This window comes from Plectropomus leopardus, chromosome 2, assembly GCF_008729295.1.
Source record: "Plectropomus leopardus isolate mb chromosome 2, YSFRI_Pleo_2.0, whole genome shotgun sequence".
In the NCBI taxonomy this organism is placed as follows: Eukaryota; Metazoa; Chordata; class Actinopteri; order Perciformes; family Serranidae; genus Plectropomus; species Plectropomus leopardus.
The window spans coordinates 14,799,201-14,819,525 of record NC_056464.1 but is presented as its reverse complement, the minus strand read 5'-3'; the positions used below and the strand labels follow the sequence as shown (position 1 = coordinate 14,819,525).

Genomic DNA, 20,325 nt, shown 5'->3' with positions numbered 1-20,325 from the left:
CAAAGTATACAATCAACTAATTAAACAATACGTCAATATAGGTACAGCATATAAAGTCATTACAATTATAACAATAACAATGATGAATAATTAAAAGGAAGCTCATATAATAACACCTACAGAATATATCAATCATACCGCTAAAATATAAAATCTGATTATATCAATTCTACACAAAGATTATTTTCACTTTTTACTTTAAATGGAAAGTTCACCCCAAAAGTATAGTTTTCCTCTTACATGTTACACATTTATTTATCTGTAGTGCTATATTGTTTTGGTGTGAGTTGCTGAGTGTTGGTGTAGACATGTATACCTTTTCTCAATAATGGAACTAAATGGCACTTGGCTTGTGGTGCTCAAAGTGGAAAAAATAAATGAAATATGAGAAACTCAACAGCAATGTCTCTTACCAGAAATCATGACCCGCTGTTGTGAGCAGTTTCATATAAGAAATATTTCCTTTTTACTTAAATACACCTGCCAACTCACAGTCTAGAAGGAAGCGTGCATCTACCCATGGAGGAGAGGCCCATGCTTGTGATGGCAGCAGATGTAGTTAGTTAGCTTATTGGTGCTAGGTGAACTAGCAGCGCGTGCACAGCTCAGTTTGAGCAGTGATACGGTTGGCGGGTGTAGTTTGGTTGAAAGAAAGGTAGAAAGTCAGAAAAAAAACAGTTCCTCCATCAGTAAAGTCTGTGGATTATCTTGAGAAACCGGGTCATGATTTCTGTAAAGAGACATTGCTGTTGTGTTTTTTACAAATATTTCTGGCGCTATGACCTCTACAAGCTGAGTGCCCTCCTTTATATCAGAGCCCTTCATTATATTGGACACAAGGCCGACATCTCCAATGCTGTGCTACTCACACCAAAACAAACCAATTGATAAATAGTATTTAAGGTAAGAGGGAAATTTTTTTTTTTTTTGGATTTGGGAGTGAACTGTCCTTTTAGGTAATTTGATAACCTATAATACATCCATGCTCTCACCCCTGAGAGTAGGAGTGGGAAACGGAACTGTTTATTTCCCTCTTCAAAGCGCACCGGACTCATTTCTTAAAGCACCGCGGAGCTCACAGCCGGTGAGACACAAGCTTCACCAAAGTAGATCTTGAGACTGTGAATACACCGTAAGTAAGCGGCTGTCTTTTGGAAGTTAAATAACTCCTCCTCGAGCCTGCAGTGTGTTCATTAAGGCTGTAACCGCGAGCATGTCCTGTAAAGTGAGAACAGAAAGCACATCACTCTGAGCAGCTCATTGTGTTTGACACTGTGCAAGCAGAAGTAAGCTAGCTAACATGCTGGAGATGCTAACAGATGTATTTGATGTGGTAAATACTGCTGTACAAGGGTGTGTTAGCCTGCGAAATCTGTCACTGAATCAGCACCGGCTGCACCGCTACTGTTTGTCATAACGCTGAAGGAGGCATTTCATTTTCTGTTGTTTGAAACACAGCACTATAGTAAGAAAAAAAAACATAATCTTTGCTTGGCAGACTCAGGCTAACTCCAGTCAAAAGCGCTGAACTTTGTCCTGACTGGGTAACTCACCAGCAAAAGCTCAAATTGGGTCATTAAGAACGGGAAACTTGCACTTAAAAGGCTTACCTTAAGAGAATAAGGGAAACAAGGGAAGCTTGTGATATTGCCCAGTCTTTCCCATGGTTATGTGCACTACAAATTCATGGATATTTTGTAGGGGGGAAATGATTTCCTTTTCCTTTAAGTTTCTACATACTTAGAGAACATTTCTCCCATTAAGTACCAACAGAGTTGTGCAAAGAGTCACACTTTGCACTCCCATGGAAAGTGGTGGTTCTTCAGTTCTTCATTAAAAAATGACCTTAGCTGTCATGAACAGGTGGCTCGACTGCACCCACTGCAGGTTTTTGTTTTCTATGGTGGAATTGTGTATCACAACATAATGCAAAATGTGTTTATATGTGAATTTGTTAAACAGGGCGATGGCGCTGCGTGCTTGTGGCTTCATAGTGTTTCGTCTAGCCAGTTCTATCCCCCCACCAGACAACATCGAGTACCTCCTCCTGCAGACCTCTTATGGGGAGCACCACTGGACCCCACCCAAAGGTGTTTACAAGTTCAACCGCACATTTATCATGTAGTTGATTGTGTAAATCTAATAAGTTAAATTCCACACATGCTGCTTTATATGTCCTTTGTGCCAATTATGTCTTACCTGTTCACCATCAGGTCATGTAGATCCAGGTGAGGATGACCTCACCACAGCACTGAGAGAAACCAAGGAGGAGGCGGGACTTGGGGCGGAGCAACTGCAGGTGATTGACGGCTTTTTGCAGGAGCTGCGCTACGAGGTGCGAGGTAGACCTAAAGAGGTGCTGTACTGGCTGGCCGAGCTGAGAGACCCAGGGACAGCGGTGACTTTGTCTAACGAGCACCAGGACTACCGCTGGGCCCGGCTGGAGGAGGCCTGCACTCTGGCAAAGTACAAAGACTTGCAGGACACACTGAGAGCAGCACAGACACACCTGGAGGCTCGGCAGGACAAACAGCGATGAACCAGAAATTAGACTGCGAAGACAGGATGATTTAAGAAGGGAAAGCTGCAGATGACACATGGGAACCTCAGACCTGAGTGCACCCAATGTGACAGTGTGTCTGCATTTTATATGATCGATTATGTGTCTGTCTGATTCACATACTGAATACTTCCCACTAAAATCGTGACTGATATTGCAATCACAATATCTGTCAAAGTAATTGTAATGGGATTTTTTTCTTTTTTTCTTTTTTTTTTGCTTTTCATTCAGCCCTAGTTTCTGTCAAAACAAACGTGAAAAGGGAGGATATGCATCAGTCCTTGATAACTGAGCACAAAAACGGGCATGATTAGCCCTGTCTTTAAAAGACATAAGTTGAAAGATTAAATGACATTAAATACGTAGATATTTTAAATGTAAATAAATTAAACACAAAACTTCATCAAGGAGAGTCCCACTGGAACAGCGTAACCCTGAAGACAAGCATATGTTTAAATTTTGTTTTTATATGTCTGGTATTGGAATTAAAAACAATTCAAATAAATATAACAGGTTTTGTGTTCCTGGATCGAACTAAAAGTGTCTTAAAATGTGAAAAATATATAAAAGGGGAGCTCACACTTGTAAAAAAAGACTGAATCTAATGCTGGAGTATAATCCCCTTGCACTAGCAAAAAGAAAACTGGATGAAAATAAAGTGTAAGCAGCAGATGTTGCCACAGGGTGGGGACAAAAACAAGAAATCTGTCGGCGTTCATTTGCCACAGACTACAAAATACTGCAGGCTGTAGAAAAATGACTTAAATGACCCATGAACTCAGTAACAGCCTTCAGCATCCAAATAAAGTGGGACACTCCCATTACTTTAAAAAAATCAGTTAAATAAAAGCCAGTAACAGGGATCATTTCATTATGTAAGAAACTATAGGTTCATAAAATCTGAGATCATTACTATGCAGTGATTCTGGGTGAACGCACACATAATCATAAATGTCAAAGAGTGAATGTCAAGTTGACCATATTTTTTAGGGATGATATACTCATCTATAAATTAAACAGCCCTTAGTGTACTAATGAAACCATTTGCAAGCAGGAAGAATTACCACATCATAAATTGGACTGTAGACACTTGAGACCAGGTTTTATGTACTCTGCGGTTTCTGAGATATTATTAAGGATGTTCCTCAGGAAAAAAACAGGTGATTTAAGACAAATAATGTAATTGAAACCAGTCAGCATTAGCATACCATGATCACTCTGAGATGAGATGATTGAGCAGTGGTTTTATTCTCTGACACCATAGACGACGGGTAAAAAAAAAAATCCTAATATTCGATTTGTTTTTAACTCCAGTTATCTACTCCTCATATTGTTTAACGATCTAAAAGTTATATTTTTTCAATATAGTGAATAGCAGAAAGTGGCCCACATACATTGTATTCAAAGTGCCTGTTCTCTCACGAGCAAATGTTGAAATTCAAGTGGGACTTTAAATTTGATCCTGGTCACTGGTACTGCCACACTGTACCAGGATCATGTTCTACTCTCAATGCCGTGCTGTAGTATTGCATTAGTAGCCTCTGTTGAGGGGATGAAAAATGAGTAATTAAAGAAACAGTTATGATATTACAACTCATTAAGCAGAGATGAAGCACTCACTTAAATTAACTGCCATTTTTCTTCTTCTGCATTTTAAGGAAACTGCAAAGACAGAGAACGGCAGTGAACCAGGGGTCAGTGGAAGTGCGCAAACTAAACTATGTCTTTGTACTGTCACGAGGCATATAAAGTAACACTGTGCATTGAGCAAAAATTGCTTTGAGACCCATCAGGGCATCATTAAACAGGTAATTAATTTCATGCCTGATAGAGCAGCAAAGCTCCTTTCCCAGTGATAAAATACAGCTAATTGTTCTGAATTGAAATTACAGTTCTCTTCACACATATTAAACATTTGCTCTGCAACTTAGTAGTTTGTGCGTCATGTTACTCTAAGGTATGCAATATCTCTATGCATTCAGTGCCATAATGAATTTTAATTAGGGTGCAATTATGGACCATAACGCTGGCAGCCTTTAAGGGTCAGTTCAACGGAAGTAGTAGTACATTTTAAGATTTTGCTATCCAGCTCAGAACAATGGAGGTGAATGGATTTCTTGTTTTGCTTTTTTGTGGTGCTCAAAGCACTGAAAATTAAAATTAAAACATTCAACAGCAACATGACTTCAGCGGAACAACATCACACTGTGAAAAGGTTTCATAGGGACTATTTCTTCAGGTAAAAAGTAATTCAAATAAAGAAAATGTTCACAATGAGGTCTATGGATTATCAAAAGCAACAGGGACATTCATTTTGGACATATGTCACTGTAAGATTTCAAATTAGTTGTGTTGAAAATAATCAAAACCAGAGTAAGATTAATTAACATCTGGACAAATTAAACCAAATATATATGCATGACTAGACTCCACTAGGGGTTTATTACGATGTAATTTGAAAGGAATACTTCACCATGTCTGTGTGAAAAACAGCTAACATATTGATTTATGTATTGATTGGGGACCACATTTAACAACAGCAATAACATATCAAAATATCAGTTTGCAAATTCTCACACAACTCTTGCAGTACAATCCAAGTCTCATTAATCCACTCATATGCTCGGTGCTTCCCAAACACATGCATTTTCGCTTAAGCATCACTATTTAAAAGTGAAACTTATCAATGCTCTCTTCAATGCCAGACTCTAATAGTAAGGGTTTCCAGTGAAAATAAATTCATTTGGGAAGTACTGAGCATAAAACTGGATAAATGAGACATGGATCATACTGCACGAGTTTTCATATAGTTTTGCTTTTGTTAAATGTGATCCCCAATCAGTCAATAGACCAATGTTTGCCTTTTTCTGTGGGGGCATGCAAGAAAAAGTTTTCTTCACAAATTTAAAAAACACTGCACGACACACTGATGTACAAATGGTCATTTTGTGGGTGAAGTATTCCCTTAAGCTAATAAATGTACTATAACACACTAATAAGCATTGTAAACCGTAGTTGTGACCATTGGTCAGTAGCAAAATAAGGTGAAAACCTTTCAACAGGCTTCAATGACATACTGTTTTATTTTGAATGATTTTCCATCTTCACCGTCACAGTAACTGTATGCTTTCATTTGCATATCACTCCTAATTCTACTCCAAAAACCAGCTTGCTGTGTTGTCCATTTTCCATGACATGTGGGCTCAGCAACAGATATCAAAGCTATATTGCAAACAAACCCAACAATGCAACTTTTTTTTTCTACAATAGAAACTTTATGAGTGACATTTGCATCCTCACAAACACAAAATAATGAGGGAAAAAATGACATAAAATCAAAGAAAAAATAACAAGGACAGCATTAACATCAACAGGTGTGGACACGCAGTTCAGTTCATTAAGTGTGTGACCATTTGAAGGCCCACACTTGAAGAAATACACACTTGTGCACACACACATGCTCACACGCCCAGATTAAATGAACTAAATGATTTTATTCAGGCTTTTGAATGTAACAGTGTGTATGGAACAACATTGTAGACTGCAGTCCTTTTTAGTGTGTCACTTCTTAGGTTGACTTTGGGAATCATCATCATCCCTCAGATAGTAATTGTTGGTTGCTCTCTTCCCTCAAAAGGTCTCCTTTGCTTTTCTCCACCTGCCCTCATTATAAAAACAAGGCATAAGTTTGAGTAAAAAAAAAGGAGGATTTTAAGAAGAGCTCTACACCAATCATTAAATTGCTATCATGTTAAGGGCTACACTACACCTAGCCTTTACTCTAAAAAACAAAACAAAACAAATCAACAGGCCTAACGCTGATTCGGATTTCACAATTTGTGATGGGAAGCAACTGTTTAATAAATGCAACTGTTTACTAATTTGAGAAATGTACTCATTTGCTTCCTGGAGTAAGATGAGAAGCTTGATGCCACTCTCACTTTTTCCGTTAAAGCTAAAGCCAGCAGACGGTTAGCTTAGCTTAGCACAAAGACTGTAAACCAAGGAAAAAAACAACTGGCCTGACTCTAGCTGTGTTCGAAACGGTCGCGTCATTCACTCGCTCACTATTCGCTGTGTAGTGTGTATTAAATAGTGCACTATATAGGGAAAAACAAATGATATTTCAGACACTACGTTGGAATTTCCCCCCCAGAAATCCACAGCTGCATTGCATTGTGGTATAGGGGAGTTAAATGAAGGGTACATCGTATGTACACTCAAATTTGCTGTGCATTGTGGGCATTTTATAGTGCACTATATAGTGGATGAAATTAACTGCTGAGAATTCGAACACCGCTACAAAATGGCGAACACGCAATGTAGTGCACTATATTCATGATAGGGAACAGTTTTGAACACAGCTACTGACCAAAGGTAGCAAGAAGTCACTGCTCCTGGCTGGGAAAACTCACGGCAAATCAACCACAACCTGCCCTTTTCACAATTTGCCCTTTTCACAATTTGTTTAACTTTTTTTGTTGTTTTGTTGTATTTGTTGTATTTTAGGCATATTTTGTTTCCTTTGGCTAGCCATTTCCCCTTTTTCTGTGCCAGGCTAAGCTAACTGGCTAATTTCTGTAGCTTCATATTAAAAGGAATAGTTTGACATTTTAGAAAATACACTTATTTGCTTTCTAGTAAAGAGTTAATGATTTACACCACTCTCTTTCTCATAAATATGAAGCTACAGTTAGCAACCAGTTATCTTAGGTTAGCACAAAACCTGGAAACAGAGTCAAACAGCGAGTCTGGCTCTGCTCTTTCGGTACCAAAGTCAGCCGACCACCACCTCTCATTAAATAATACACGGCAACCAGCTTGTTTACTGTACAAATCCTAAATGAAGATTAATTGTCCTTGGGGGGGTTAAACAGCAGAGTATTTTTTGGTTTCAAGCAGTTGCCAGTCAACCAACACAAACTCCAGGAAGTTAATACTCCCAGGCAAGATGCAGTTAATAACCACCCAGCCATAACACGGCGAAATGTCATTTTAATGATTCGGGTTTTGTACAGATTAAAAAAACAAGATATTGCCACTAGCTATAATTAGTTAGCAGCAGCTAGCCTGGCCTCTGTCTAGCTAATTGTTTCCCCCCTTTCCTGTCTTTGAGCAAAGCTAAGCCTGTTAGTCTCTGGCCAATTTCATATTTAAAACACAGTTTGGTTTTTGTGCAAATTAAAACAATGAGATAAAGCTATTAGCTATAGTTAGCTTGCTACAGTTAGCCTGGCTCTATCTAATAGGGGTGGGGGGGAAATATTGATAGGCTTTCTGCGTAGTATCGCAATATTTTTTGCATGGCAATATCGATACATGGATGCAAAGAATGGATTTTTCAAATTACATAAATTGTTAATCTTTCCCCCTCTTTTTAGTCAATAGAGTGGTGTTGATCTTCTCTTATCAGCCACAAAGCAAATGAGCATTTTTCCCAATATCTCAGACTAGTCCTTTAACAGTTACATGTGAGATTGTTACATTTTATAACTATTATTCAACTTGTCTAAACATTGAGGGAAGGCAAAAAAAATGGGGACTACATCAAGAAAAGTTCAGCATCTCTGGCATTTATCCTCTTCCTGTTGTGCCTAAATATCAAATCCATTAAAGATCCGGTTCAGGAGTTGATTTCATCTCCCTGTCCTCAGTCTCTGAGCCTCCAAAGCACTGGGCCAGGAGGAAATGTTTCACTCCTTTGGCTTCACATTAAAATCCAAAAGGTATCTCTATAAGAGTTTATTCAAACAGCGTTAAATCCACCACATGCATCCACTGCTCCACGGTCTTTAACATGGTTGTGGGGCTGTACTTGGTTTCCTTGGCATAAAATCCATCCACTTGAATCAAAGGTTTTCGCAGTGGTCTGTTGTGTTGAAAAGGGCAACAGATTCATACCCACAACCATAAAAACACAACTCAAAACGTGTGGTTTACTTGCTGACATACAAGTAATATCAGTCACTTTATGCTGTTCAGTGTGTCCAAAGTTTAATACTTAGAGGTTTTTTTTAAAATCAGTCAATCCTCAGGCCTCAGCAAAAACAGCATTATAACACTGTGCAAACACACAATGTGTTTTCGACTCCAAGTCCAAAAGGTCATTTGGGCAAACTCACTGGTGTGACAGAAGTCTGCACCTGTTCCACAGAGACAGGAACATTAAAACCCTGACATTGTGGTCAATAGATGAAGAATAGTAAATGTAAATACACACACACACATACACACACACACACACACACACACACACACACAGATAACAGGCAATCAGTGTCATATTCATTCAAATGCAAATGTATAGCTAAGCTGCATGACGATTTTATCCCTGTTGGTAAACGGACTCTGGATGAGGTGTAGCACATTAACAATGTCCAATTTTCACTTAGTCGCAAGCTGAAGTTGGTGTCACGGCGCAAAAACAGAACATTTTCACATCTATCGCAACATAATATGTGAGCATTGTCTCGAGGAGAAAGTCCCTACAGGTGCGTTTTGATTTTTCAAATTTGACTATTGCCTACCAAGACAAACTTAAAGGACCCTAATCAAGACCAACAGCAAGACTCAGTCACGTGTAAACACGCTGGCCGTGGGTTTGGAGACTTTCAGTCCACTCTCTGCTCTCTACAACCACCCACTGATGCAGAAAGTAAGAAAAGGAGGTGGACGTGAGGAGCAGTTTGTGTGTTGAGATTCTCTTTGACTGTTTTTTCTCTCTGAAAGTCCATTGAGGCCCTGAGGTTTAAGAGGCAGAGAGAGGTGTCGGAGGCGACGTGAGAAAAGGTCTGAACCTTGTCCACCCCTAACCAAATGACGTTGCTTTGAGGGATCATAAGGGAGCAGTCGTGATGGACACTACAGAAGGTGGGTCCCAAGAGGGTGGAGTCATGGCGGAGCCTGTGTTTGCAAGTTTAAACTGATTGCATCAAAGTCGAAACAGACAGCCGGGAGAGGGACAGAGATATTCTGCCACACTGAGGGACAGTGACAGTGCCAGCTCATTGACTGGTTAATGAGCCAGGTTAAAGTGTCCATCAGCCAGACTGTCTGAGCCCTCTCAAAAAACACAAGGGACGACTCAGGAAGGACAGAATGGCAACCAACCAAACGAAAAAAAAGAATATTAGAAACAGAAATGAGTAAAGACACGGTGGATAGAGACAATCTTTTAACACAAAACCAGACAATCTTGACATAGAACTAACCAGACAAAGAGCCGGCCAGCTACAGTGGGGTTCAAGAGACCACCACGAGGACAGTTTGTTTTCATCATTTATCAAAGACAATTCGCATACTTCGCAGAAAGTTATTTATAACTACTACATATTTTTATCTTTGGGAGATGCTTGTCAATAGCTAAAATATTGGTATATGTGATGGGAAGATGCTAAAACGTTTGTCTCAGCACGTATGCTCCTACACAATGTTAATAATTTAATGCTTTAAAGCACTAAGTAACTGTTAACGCCTGATCATGTTAAAAGGACTGATTAAAAGGCTAAAAAAAAACAAAACTTTCACATAATTGAGTTATTCCAAACAAGGACAAGACAGAACTAGAGATGGCACTGTGGTTTAAAGCCAACATCTTTCTGCATACAAAATGCAAAGCCAACACAACAAATAAAGCCCTGCTCAAAGTGGACAAAACTACAGTTAAAGGACAGTTCACCCCAAAATCAAAAATAGATATTTTTCCTCCTGGCTGTAGTGCTGTTTATCTATCTAGATAGTTTTGGTGTGAGTTACTGAATGTTGGAGGTATGAGTCGTAGAGATGCCTGCCCTTTCTCCAATATAATGAGCTATATGGCACTCAGCACATTTGAAAAAGCAATGTCTCTTTCCAGGAATCATGATCCACTTATTTAAGATGATCCACAGACCTTGTTGTAAACAGTATCATGTTGTAACTATTTTCTTTTACTGAACTACACCCTCCAACTGTATCACTTTATATCAACAGCCCTACAGGTAAGAGAAAAAAAATGTACTTTTTGATCTGGAGGCAAACTGTGCCAAAACCGTAGCGATCACCATACCACTCCATTTAGCAGGAAATAGGTCTTATGGGTTTGCTTAGAATGACAAGTACTGAAATTTCACTGTACTCAATGTCAAAGTTGCATCCAAAAAACTTAACCAAAAGAGTTATACAACACGGCATGAAAACTAGATTTAAACATGATGACGGAAAAATTCAGGTGCGTGGCTGTTTTGCCTTGTCTGGAGTCAGCAACTTGCACTTGATTAATTGCACACTGACCGTAGCGTAATACTACTCTATTCTGCAGAGGCATGCCATCAATTCTGCATCCTTAACGGCAACATTTAAAAAAAAGCGAAATATAACGTAACATCAAAAACACTTGAGGGTGCTATCAAACAGTGCTGGAATAATTTCTCAAACTCTGCAAAACATCTGATGTCAGACGGAGTGCAAACTGTAATTAAGGCAAACGGTGGAAACACCTAATTCTGACTTTCAGTGAAAACAACCAACAAACCCTTTTCTGAAAACAGAATGCAATAGTATTTGACTATTTTTTGACCAATCATTTGTATTAGTTTAATAAATGATGAAACGTTTTTGGCAGTTGGCTTTTGACCCCACTGTATGTGCAAGCACAAGCGCGCGCACACACTGAAAATCATAACGTAAAAGACAGAGGGTATTCTGGGGGAGTTGGCAGGGAGGAGTTATCATCCAGATCATCATGAGTCTTCGTTGCCAGAGTCGTCCTGGTTGTCGTAACGTCTGGTGGACGTCCCGCCGTCCTCCGCAGCACTGATCCCTCCGGCTTCACCTACAGACTCCATCTCACTCTCGTCTTCCTCTTCATCCTCCTCCTCCATGTCGTCGTCATAGAGGTCGTCGTAGAGAAGGTCCGAACTGCTGTCCTGGGAGGGAACCCTGGTCTGGACGCAGTACTCCGCCAATGTGGTCGGCACCTTGACGCCATCGCGCTCAGCCTCGGCCGCTGTTGACATCACCTGCTTCCTGTGGGCCAGATAGGAAGAAAATGAAAGTCGGTAGTAAACGTAAGTGGATTAACTGGATGACTCTCTGCAAACACATCAAGATGAAATCCTCAGTATCGGCAATCACCTGATAATCTCTGCATACTCCTTGTCCTTGCCTTTGCTGTCCCTCCATTTGCGAAACATGACAGACGCATCCACGTTAGCCGGGGAGAATGTGTTGGGCTCATTGAGCAGAGAGATCACACTGAGCAGGATCGTCCTTAATGTGACAGAACAGTACAAAACACACACACACACACACACACACACACACACACACAAATGAGGATAATCCAGTATATCAGATCCTGTCCTTCTATGAATGAGGAGCTCTACACTTGGTATGTCAGGCTGCATTACCTTCATAGAAACCCAGACAGAGGTGTTACCTCACCTCTTTTCCCCCTTGCGGCTCAATTATATGCTGCATCCAAATCCGCTCGGTTTCTCAAATACAGACTCAGCACTTTACCGCTACTCCTCGCCAAAACGAGTCCTGCTGACGCGTTCAATTTAACAGATAGTCTGAGTTACCCTGCAGCAGTGTCTTGGTCTTAAGACAAAGAATAAAGGAAAGCTAAAAGTGAAATGTAAATGTACGCCGTTCTTAAGTTGTGCTGTATGTTATAGCACATGACATTTCCTGTTTTTCATTTCTTTTATTTGTTATTTTTTTCTTTTTTGGAAGAGCATGACAAGTCATCCACACCCAACTTTCTTTCTTACCTTTTCTTCTTTTGGAATTTTTAATTTTCATTAGATCGCGGACAGTATAGAGGTTGACAGGAAATGTTGAGGGGTCAGATGATCTGTGACTTGCAGAATTATGTCAGTGATATCTTTTAAATCACCTCTTACAACGTATATTTTTTAAAAACAGAAACCTTTTATGAATGGCAGCACATCATCTTCGCCCAACATTTTATACTACATTTGGGGTACGTTAATTCCATTTTAATTAATCTTGTTGAAATTGTCTGATTTTATGTCAAAATAAAAGAAAGGAAATAAACTGACAGTGTATCAGTGCTGCAGAATAGATTAAAGTGTACAGAGAGGCAGAGGCTGTGTTGAAGAGTTACCTGACGTTCTGGGTGGGGTTCCACCTTTCTGAGGGCAGCTCCCCGCTCTGAGGGTCATCAACAGGAGGGTGCAAGATGGAGATGCACACATCTCCGTTCTGGAAACAGAATAAAATGCATTTTATAACGTCTGTTAGCAAAACATGAAGGTGTCTACTTCTACCCTCTAAATGGTTCCATTTTAACCCTTTGAAACCTGGAGTGTTTTAACTTTTCTTGTGCTGCTTTCAGACTCCTTTCACAAGTACTTAGACCTTTGAGCAAATTAGTGCAATTTCTTTCGAAAACATGGTAAAAAAAAAAAAGGCAATGAGCTACTCTGTAAGGAATGTTTCACAAATTAGTAGATTTTGGAAAAGGGATAAACGGGGATAAAAAGATTGGGAAAATCTATATTTCCAATTATGTTCCAAAATTATTATAATTTTTATGCACTTTTTGTTCCTGGTTATCTCATTGTTTGAACTTTCTTTTACTTTGTTTCTTTTTTTTTAACTTTTCAGGTAATTTTCTTGTAGTTTTTACTAAATTCTTGCTAATTTCGGGGTCATTTTTCTTTTGTTGCTCATTGCTCTGTCTCCATGGTTTTTTAAAGGCTTCAAGCCCATTTGCTCAGGTTTTGAAGGGTTAAAATAACTACATAAATGCCATTACAAACCAGTGAAGTACACAGTGTTCATTAGTTATTATCTTGTCTGTCAGAAATACAGTACCAGATATTCCCAAACCTTCTCCAGCTGAATGGAAATAAATCGGAATTCTTCAGCCCCGTCAAGTTAATCCCTAATCTAAAAAGACATCTGGCCTCCATGTCTACAAAATGTTAAACCTGCAGCCAGAAACCTGGGTGTAACATCTGACAGTGACCTTTCATTTGAAAAACAATTTACAAAATTGATTCAGTCTTGAATTTATCAGCTGAGCAGCACCTCAAAGATTAGGTCTTCTCTCTGTTGACCTAATCTCGAGAAGGTCGTTCATGCTGCCGTTAGATTATTGCACTGTACTCAGGGTTAAGACAAAAGACCATCTGACACGTTCAGCCGGCTTTTAACACACACTCGAGGACAAGATTGTATCAGCCCTGTTTTATCTTCTCTTCACTGGATACCTGTACATTTTAGAATTGATTTTAAGATTTTACTGATTACATTTAAAGCTCTTCATGGTTCAGCAGATCCCAGTTATATTATGGTATTGCTGCTCCCCTAAGAATCAAGGAGCCTCAGATGCTCAGACTGGGCTAAACGAATCTATCAAAAAAAGCATTTCTATTAATGCAAGTACATTGTTTTATATATATATATTGTGTTATTGCATTCTATCTTTTAATTTACTCTAGGGTATTTCCTTTTGCAGTCCTGAAATGTTTTTGTTCCTGTTTTAACCATATAAAGCACGTTGTAACTTTGTTTTGAAAATGCTGTATAAATCAGTTTTTTTTCTTCTTCTTCTTGTCGTTTAAATGTCAAACTGGCATGATATTGGCTACAACAAAAATATTTAAAGTGCCATATACGAGATAGATGTTACCTCGTAGATGTTGGGGTGCCACATCTTGGTGAGGAAGCGGAAGGTCGGTGGGGAGTATGGGTAGTCAACTGGGAACTTGATGTGAGCCTGGGAGAACAAACAAAGGTTGACAGTCAACGCGAGTTTTACAGACAGCTGAGCTTGACTTCCGTGGTGCTAAGTTTAACTCCTCTGAGTCTGTAGGTGGTGTCAGCTTGAGGGGGAAGAGACCCAGGGCAGGTGTGAATTGATGTTTTGGAGGTTAATGTAGCAAAGTGATTGAGTCAATATGCTTTTTATATATCTAATTTAAAAAAAACATACAAGTATCTAATCTTAGCAAGACAAATCAAGGTCTTCCTTCATGCGTTCTTAAACAACAAAAGAAGTGAAACAATTTGCAGCATTTTGCAGGTGTCAAATCAGGAACCAGCAAAGCCACTAACAGCTGTCTCAAGCAGGATACATTTGACATGTTGAGTGGTTTGACTTATTAGAGACTGTTTGCTGTTCAAGCGCGACTGTGATGTTGCATTAAAGCTAAGTTCTGTCTGGACTGACAGCCTCACAAGTCGAATGATAACAAGTACTCAACCACAAAGTAGCTTCCTGTAACCTTTTATGTCACAACAGTGAAATATCAAACATTCAGCCAATCCTACAATCACACTGAGACACACTTTATATCAATAATTCCTAACAAATGTAGATAGAGCGAGGCATTAGGTGACACAGCTGGTGGTGCTTAGGGTTCTGTGTTTTCTTTCCAAAGTGTTGTGCAATTATCTAGGTGAAAGGCATGCAGGCCTGGGTGTGTGTAGCAAACCGCCCCAGCTCTCACTGAACTGCTGCTGCTCAGATAGGATTATCATTACCCCACAACTAGTCACTGCTACACTGGTGCAGCCTTGGGACATTTAACACACAGATGCCATGACACACTGACACACGTCTCGAAGCGGGGTTCAGCAGCAGAGACAAAGTTACACAAGTCAATCTCTTCCACCAGTATGTGCCCCTACATCAGAGTAAAACAGTCAAGCAATTTCCTCCTGTAGTGTCGTACTCAACCAGCAAGTATTGTAATTATATCTATTAATGTAATTGTGTGGGTGTCACAGTGGCTCAGAGGTGAGCACTATTTGCCTCAAAGCAAAACTATCCTGGGTTTGATAGTGTCTGCAGGCTCCGTCATATCTTACATGTCTATTTTAAAGACTTAAATAATTGAAAAACTCTAGCTGTGGCACCTATTTCACATCTGCCTGTACTGAGAGAGGGATTCCTCCTCTTTTACGCTGTACTCGCTCCTTTTTTTTTTCACAGTTTTTGTGTGTTGAGTTTTTCCTTATCTGACACATGGGTCTAAGGACAGAGGGTGTAATCTGATATGTTGTACAGACAGTAAAATTTAGTGGTCAAAAAGATTCGGTACTGGGGTGCCTGGTGGCTCAGTGGACAGAGCGGCACCCCATATACAGAGGTTGAATCCTTGCCGCAGCGGCTGTGGGTTCGATTCAAGCCTCAACCCTTTGCTGCATGTTGCCCCCTCTCTCTTTCTCCCCCTTCCTTGCTTAAACTGTCCTGTCCATTAAAGGCAATAAAAGCCCCAAAAAATAATCTTAAAAAAACAACAAAAAAAACGTGGTACTGTATAGAGCTGTGTTGTTGTGTTGTGTGTGTTGTGTTGCGCTGTTTCATCATAGTACTGATTTATTTGATGTTGCGTTTATTTCTTTTAAGTAGTGATGACTGGGTGGAAGATATGTATTTATATATTGTATTTTAATTGATATCTATACTGACATAAAGATTGGCATTATGTTTTATTTTGAACTCTTTGTTGACTTTATTTTTGTTGACTTCATCTTTTCTTTAGATGAGGCCCCTAAAAAAAAAATGTGCATTTCTACCTCACCTGCACAAACTAAGCTAAATTAAGTTTAACTAAGCTAAGATAAACTAAACTAAACAAACTCACAATTAAAGGTTCCATAAATAAATTGATTTGACGTAAATGGACAGTCGATAACACAAGGATGTCACCTTAAAGGCAAAGCAAAACCTAATCAATGATGGCAGCAACACCTGCTCAGTATTATTTTGGCATTCCTGGAAGATTACAGCGCCATCTGCATTGCCCTGACTTGAACGCAGGCTCTCGCTGTAACGCACTTTTCTACGAGTTTCACTGTATAAGTAACATGAAAGATAAGAAGATGGGTGTCATCGTGCCCTTCTCTCTTACTCTTTCTCTGCGCTGAGGTGCCATTTATATCAGTCTGGTAGCTAAAAATAGCCATATGAAGCACAACCATCATACGGCGAGGGGGTAGAGGGCTGGACAAGGAGAGTGGAGGGAGAAAGACTAAAAATGAAAGAAATATAATTGGCTGTCTGAGAGGCTTTAAAACTGAGAGAGACCAGTGGAGGTGAGCAGATATATCTGAGCCAGGTCATTTCTGAATTACAGTTTTTAAACCTTTATAATGAGACTTTACTTGGTCTGACACTTTGGGTTCAAACAGAGTCACTGTCACTGAACTACCTGGCTCTTTTCCAAGTTGCAGCTATCTTTTACATATCCTACTTGGGAAGTAAACTTGCCCAGGAGCTCAGTTGCACTACATACACAAATATATGCACCGATCAGCCAAAACATTAACCCTTTGAAACCTGGGGCGACATCACTTCTCTTATGCTGTGTTCTGGCACCTTTCACAAGTAGTTATACATTTTAACTAATTGAACTAAGTGGCTTGATTTTCTTTCTGAAAACATAGGGAAAAAGGTAAAGTTTAACTTGGGAAGAAATTTCCCGCAAATTGAAAAAACATAGTAGATTTGGAAAATTATTTTCTAAAAAGTGAGGAAAATCATCCAGAAAACTATATTTCTAGTTATAATGATTGTATATTTCAAAATATGTGACAAATTATTATAAATTTATAAGCACTTTTACTGATTTTTTTGGTTATTTTTACTTTCCCTTTTTTCTTGTTGCTTTGTTTGTGTTTCTCTTTTTTTTTGGTAATTTTCTCGTATTTTTGTCAATCTTTTGCAAATTTCTTAAGTGGCTCATTGCTCTGTTTTGAAGGAAATCAAGTACATTTGCATGGATTTCAAAGGGTTAAAACCACTGACAGGAGAAGTGAATAATATTTATCATGCAATGTTCTTGGAAATTTCAGGTCCTGACATTCATGTGGATGCCACATGTTGCCTTCCACCCGCACAAATACCATTGCAAATCAAGTACACCCCCTCATGGCGACGGCACTCCCCGATGGCAGTGAACTGCCAGCGGGAAAACATGCCATGCCACACCATAAAAACTGTTCAGGAATGGTCCAGGGCACATGATTAAGAGCTCAAGGCTTCGACCAAGGCTCCAAATTCCCAACTGTGGATCAGGGGTACCAGCACGTCCTACAAATGCTCGATCAAATTGGGATTTGGGGAATTTGGAGATCAGGCCGACACACTGAGTTCTTAGAGGCGTTCCTTGGGCCTCTCCTAAGCAGTTTTTATGGTGCGGCATGAAGCACTGTCCTGCTGGGAGTGCTGCTGCCATGAGGAGGTGAACTTGGTCTGTAACAGTGTTTGAGTGAGTGGTGCATGTCAAAGGGCATCCACATGAATGCCTGGACCCAAACTTTCCCAGCAGAACATTGACTTGTAACAAGATGGCCGATGTTATTCACTTGACCTGTCTGCAGTTTTATGTTTGGCTGATTGGTGTGTACACATATATAATCTTGTGCTACTGATTAAATATTAGCTTCATGAATGTTTCTCATTATTTAAACCCGTTACCATGTTTTACTAGTCTGAATTCATAATCTCCTGCCCTTTTGGTGTTAAAAAGTTTTCGTCCTAAGTGCCATGAGTGTATTACCTTTGGCAGACAAAGGTAACAAATACCTCTTTTGGTATGGCTGTGGCAAGGAAACTTATTCTACTTATGCGGAAGTCAGACTGTGCACCAACATACGATATGTGAATAAGAGAGCTGATGAATGTATTGTACTTACAAAGGTTAAGGCTCTTTAATAAGAACAAGGCTCAAATATTTGTTAAAATGTGGAGCTCTGTACTAGAGCAGTGGTTCCCAACTGGTAGGTTGCGGTCCAAAAGCGGGTCGTGGGTCCATTCTGAATGGACTGCAAGGGACTCCTGAATGTGTCAGGTTTGTAAAAAAGACACACTTTATTATTTTGTACAGTGAATTTCCAGCACTGAGCTTTTATTTTGAAGTGTCATTTCTGTTTATTCCTGCATTATGTTTTATTTCTTTGTGTTCTATGTCAACATGTTTACATTTTGGGGGGAAAAAACGGAATACGTGGTACTTTATCTAATGTGTGGACCGTGATTAAGGACAAATATGGACCCTGTGGCTGGGCCAGTTGGGAACCACTATACTTTAGTATCTCTTGTTTGTTATCTCCTGTTTTTTTCAGTTTGTAAAGATTTTTGTGGCTGGGATGTTTAAGTGATACACTGAGCGTTTGTTCTCTATTAAAAATCCTAAATTAAATGTTTTTAAAAAAAGTTCTGTCCCACCTTAAAGTAGCCTCCCTCATAAAGGGTGTTTGGGGGCCCGAAGATGGCCACTTCCCAGTTGTAGAGGTCAGACTCCTCCACCAGCGTGATGCGGAAGCCCTCCACCGGCTGCTCCTGCAGAGACTTCAGCTCCATCATCAGGGCCTTCTGGGAACTAGGGGTTGCCTGGTGGGCCATATTAATCCCACGTCTGACACCAGGGGCCACACATCAGTGACAGGTGGGGGGGGGGGTTATTGAGGAGAGGACAGAAAAATTACATTGATACTGTCAGCTTACATTTCACACGTGTTTACATTTCACGGTTACAGCTGCAGCAAACATCTACAGTCTGTTAGCTTTGTTTATATTGACATTAGCCTTTCTAGAATACATTAGGAGGAAAAGAAACACTGAACAGATAAAAACTGACCATCACATAACAAACACAAACAGGATATGTAGCCTGCCAGGCTAGCTTAGGTCAGTGCTTTAGTTCGTAGGCCCTTTGAGGGGGGGAATCAAAGTTAATAAAAAGTGTTTACCTCTGTCTCCTTGCACTGTAATGTGTGTTCGTGTCGTTACAGCTGAAAACTGGAAGGTAAAGTCATTGGTTGTCCATGCTAGCCTGGCTATGTCTTGACAAAGAGACAGTGACAGGAGCAGTGGATTTGCTGCTAAAGCCTATGGCTGGTCCTCGTGTTGTGTTTCCGAAATTCTTTGTGTGCCAGTGTTGACAGTTGACATGGAGCTAGTATCAGTGTAAGTCACGGTCTCCTGTGGATCATTCTCGGGCTGGAAAGAGGACACTCGCCCTCCCTGACATCTCTCCGTGCTGCTGGTTCGGTTCGGCCAGGCGCTCAGCTGATCCCTGCTTGTTTATGTTTGTTTATCTGCTCTCTGGCAGTCTCAACTTCTCCACACGTCAGCTAAACCCCTACCGAGCAACTTGGTTCAAACGGAGGAGCCCTCCTGCCCTCAGCCGTCCCCTCCGGCACAGTGGCAGTGAAACAGACTGACAAATACGAGCCTACGGTCGCGAAAAGGACAGTAACTGAGTGGTTTACACTCGCGAATAACAGATTTCATCGATTTTTATTTTCCTCCCATCGGTGCTTCCGGCTATCATTGCGCGTGTCTGCAAAACGTAAAGCACGTACGGGTGACGTGACGTGCGCGCACTCGATGCGAAATTAAAAAAAAGACAAACTGCAAAAAAGATATAATATAGTGATGTATACATTAGTATATGGTAAAGATACAAAAATATCATAGACAACAATGAAAATATATATTTAAAAAATGTATTGTTATTAGGGCATGCATAAATGTGTACATGCTGTCTTAAAAGTCATTACCATAAACAAAAAAACTACAACTTCTCACTTTTTTTTAAATTAATTACCAGAATGGCATAACAGACCAATGTTACCCTTCATTTCATGTGTCTTCTGACTTAAGTTCCTTTTTTCCCCCTAAATCAAACATTAAACATGTTTTACTTTTTTAGGACTGGGTCTATGATCTCCTCAGATATGACATATATTGTACTAAATTAATTTCACATGAGGCATTAGGAAATCTCAAATTTCACAAT

General features: G+C 39.8%; 2 protein-coding genes across 2 annotated transcripts; one reads left to right on the top strand and one right to left on the bottom strand.

Annotated features, from left to right (window-relative positions):
• Positions 1 to 1,034: 1,034 nt before the first annotated feature.
• nudt2 (nudix (nucleoside diphosphate linked moiety X)-type motif 2) lies at positions 1,035 to 3,945 on the top strand. The gene is made up of 3 exons (XM_042500825.1): positions 1,035 to 1,132; positions 1,963 to 2,090; positions 2,214 to 3,945. The coding sequence occupies exons 2-3, from the start codon at positions 1,967 to 1,969 to the stop codon at positions 2,537 to 2,539; spliced, it is 450 nt and encodes a 149-aa protein (XP_042356759.1). The 5' UTR covers positions 1,035 to 1,132; positions 1,963 to 1,966; the 3' UTR covers positions 2,540 to 3,945.
• A 3,593-nt stretch (positions 3,946 to 7,538) lies between these two features.
• On the bottom strand, positions 7,539 to 19,853 carry ube2r2 (ubiquitin-conjugating enzyme E2R 2). Its single transcript, XM_042501965.1, has 6 exons — positions 19,274 to 19,853; positions 18,750 to 18,939; positions 14,205 to 14,291; positions 12,672 to 12,769; positions 11,675 to 11,809; positions 7,539 to 11,566 (listed from the first exon to the last, which is right to left on the bottom strand). The coding sequence occupies exons 2-6, from the start codon at positions 18,924 to 18,926 to the stop codon at positions 11,281 to 11,283; spliced, it is 783 nt and encodes a 260-aa protein (XP_042357899.1). The 5' UTR covers positions 18,927 to 18,939; positions 19,274 to 19,853; the 3' UTR covers positions 7,539 to 11,280.
• Positions 19,854 to 20,325: the final 472 nt, after the last annotated feature.

What these genes read in the sequence shown, in the direction of transcription:
- nudt2 (XM_042500825.1), top strand. Translation starts at nt 1,967, where the DNA reads ATGGCGCTGCGTGCTTGTGGCTTCATAGTGTTTCGTCTAGCCAGTTCT. An exon ending in CCACTGGACCCCACCCAAAG is followed by an intron (nt 2,091 to 2,213) that starts GTGTTTACAAGT and finishes GTTCACCATCAG; the next exon opens with GTCATGTAGATCCAGGTGAG.
- ube2r2 (XM_042501965.1), bottom strand. Translation starts at nt 18,926, where the DNA reads ATGGCCCACCAGGCAACCCCTAGTTCCCAGAAGGCCCTGATGATGGAG. An exon ending in ATGAGGGAGGCTACTTTAAG is followed by an intron (nt 14,292 to 18,749) that starts GTGGGACAGAAC and finishes TTGTTCTCCCAG; the next exon opens with GCTCACATCAAGTTCCCAGT. An exon ending in GAGTATGCAGAGATTATCAG is followed by an intron (nt 11,567 to 11,674) that starts GTGATTGCCGAT and finishes TCTGGCCCACAG; the next exon opens with GAAGCAGGTGATGTCAACAG.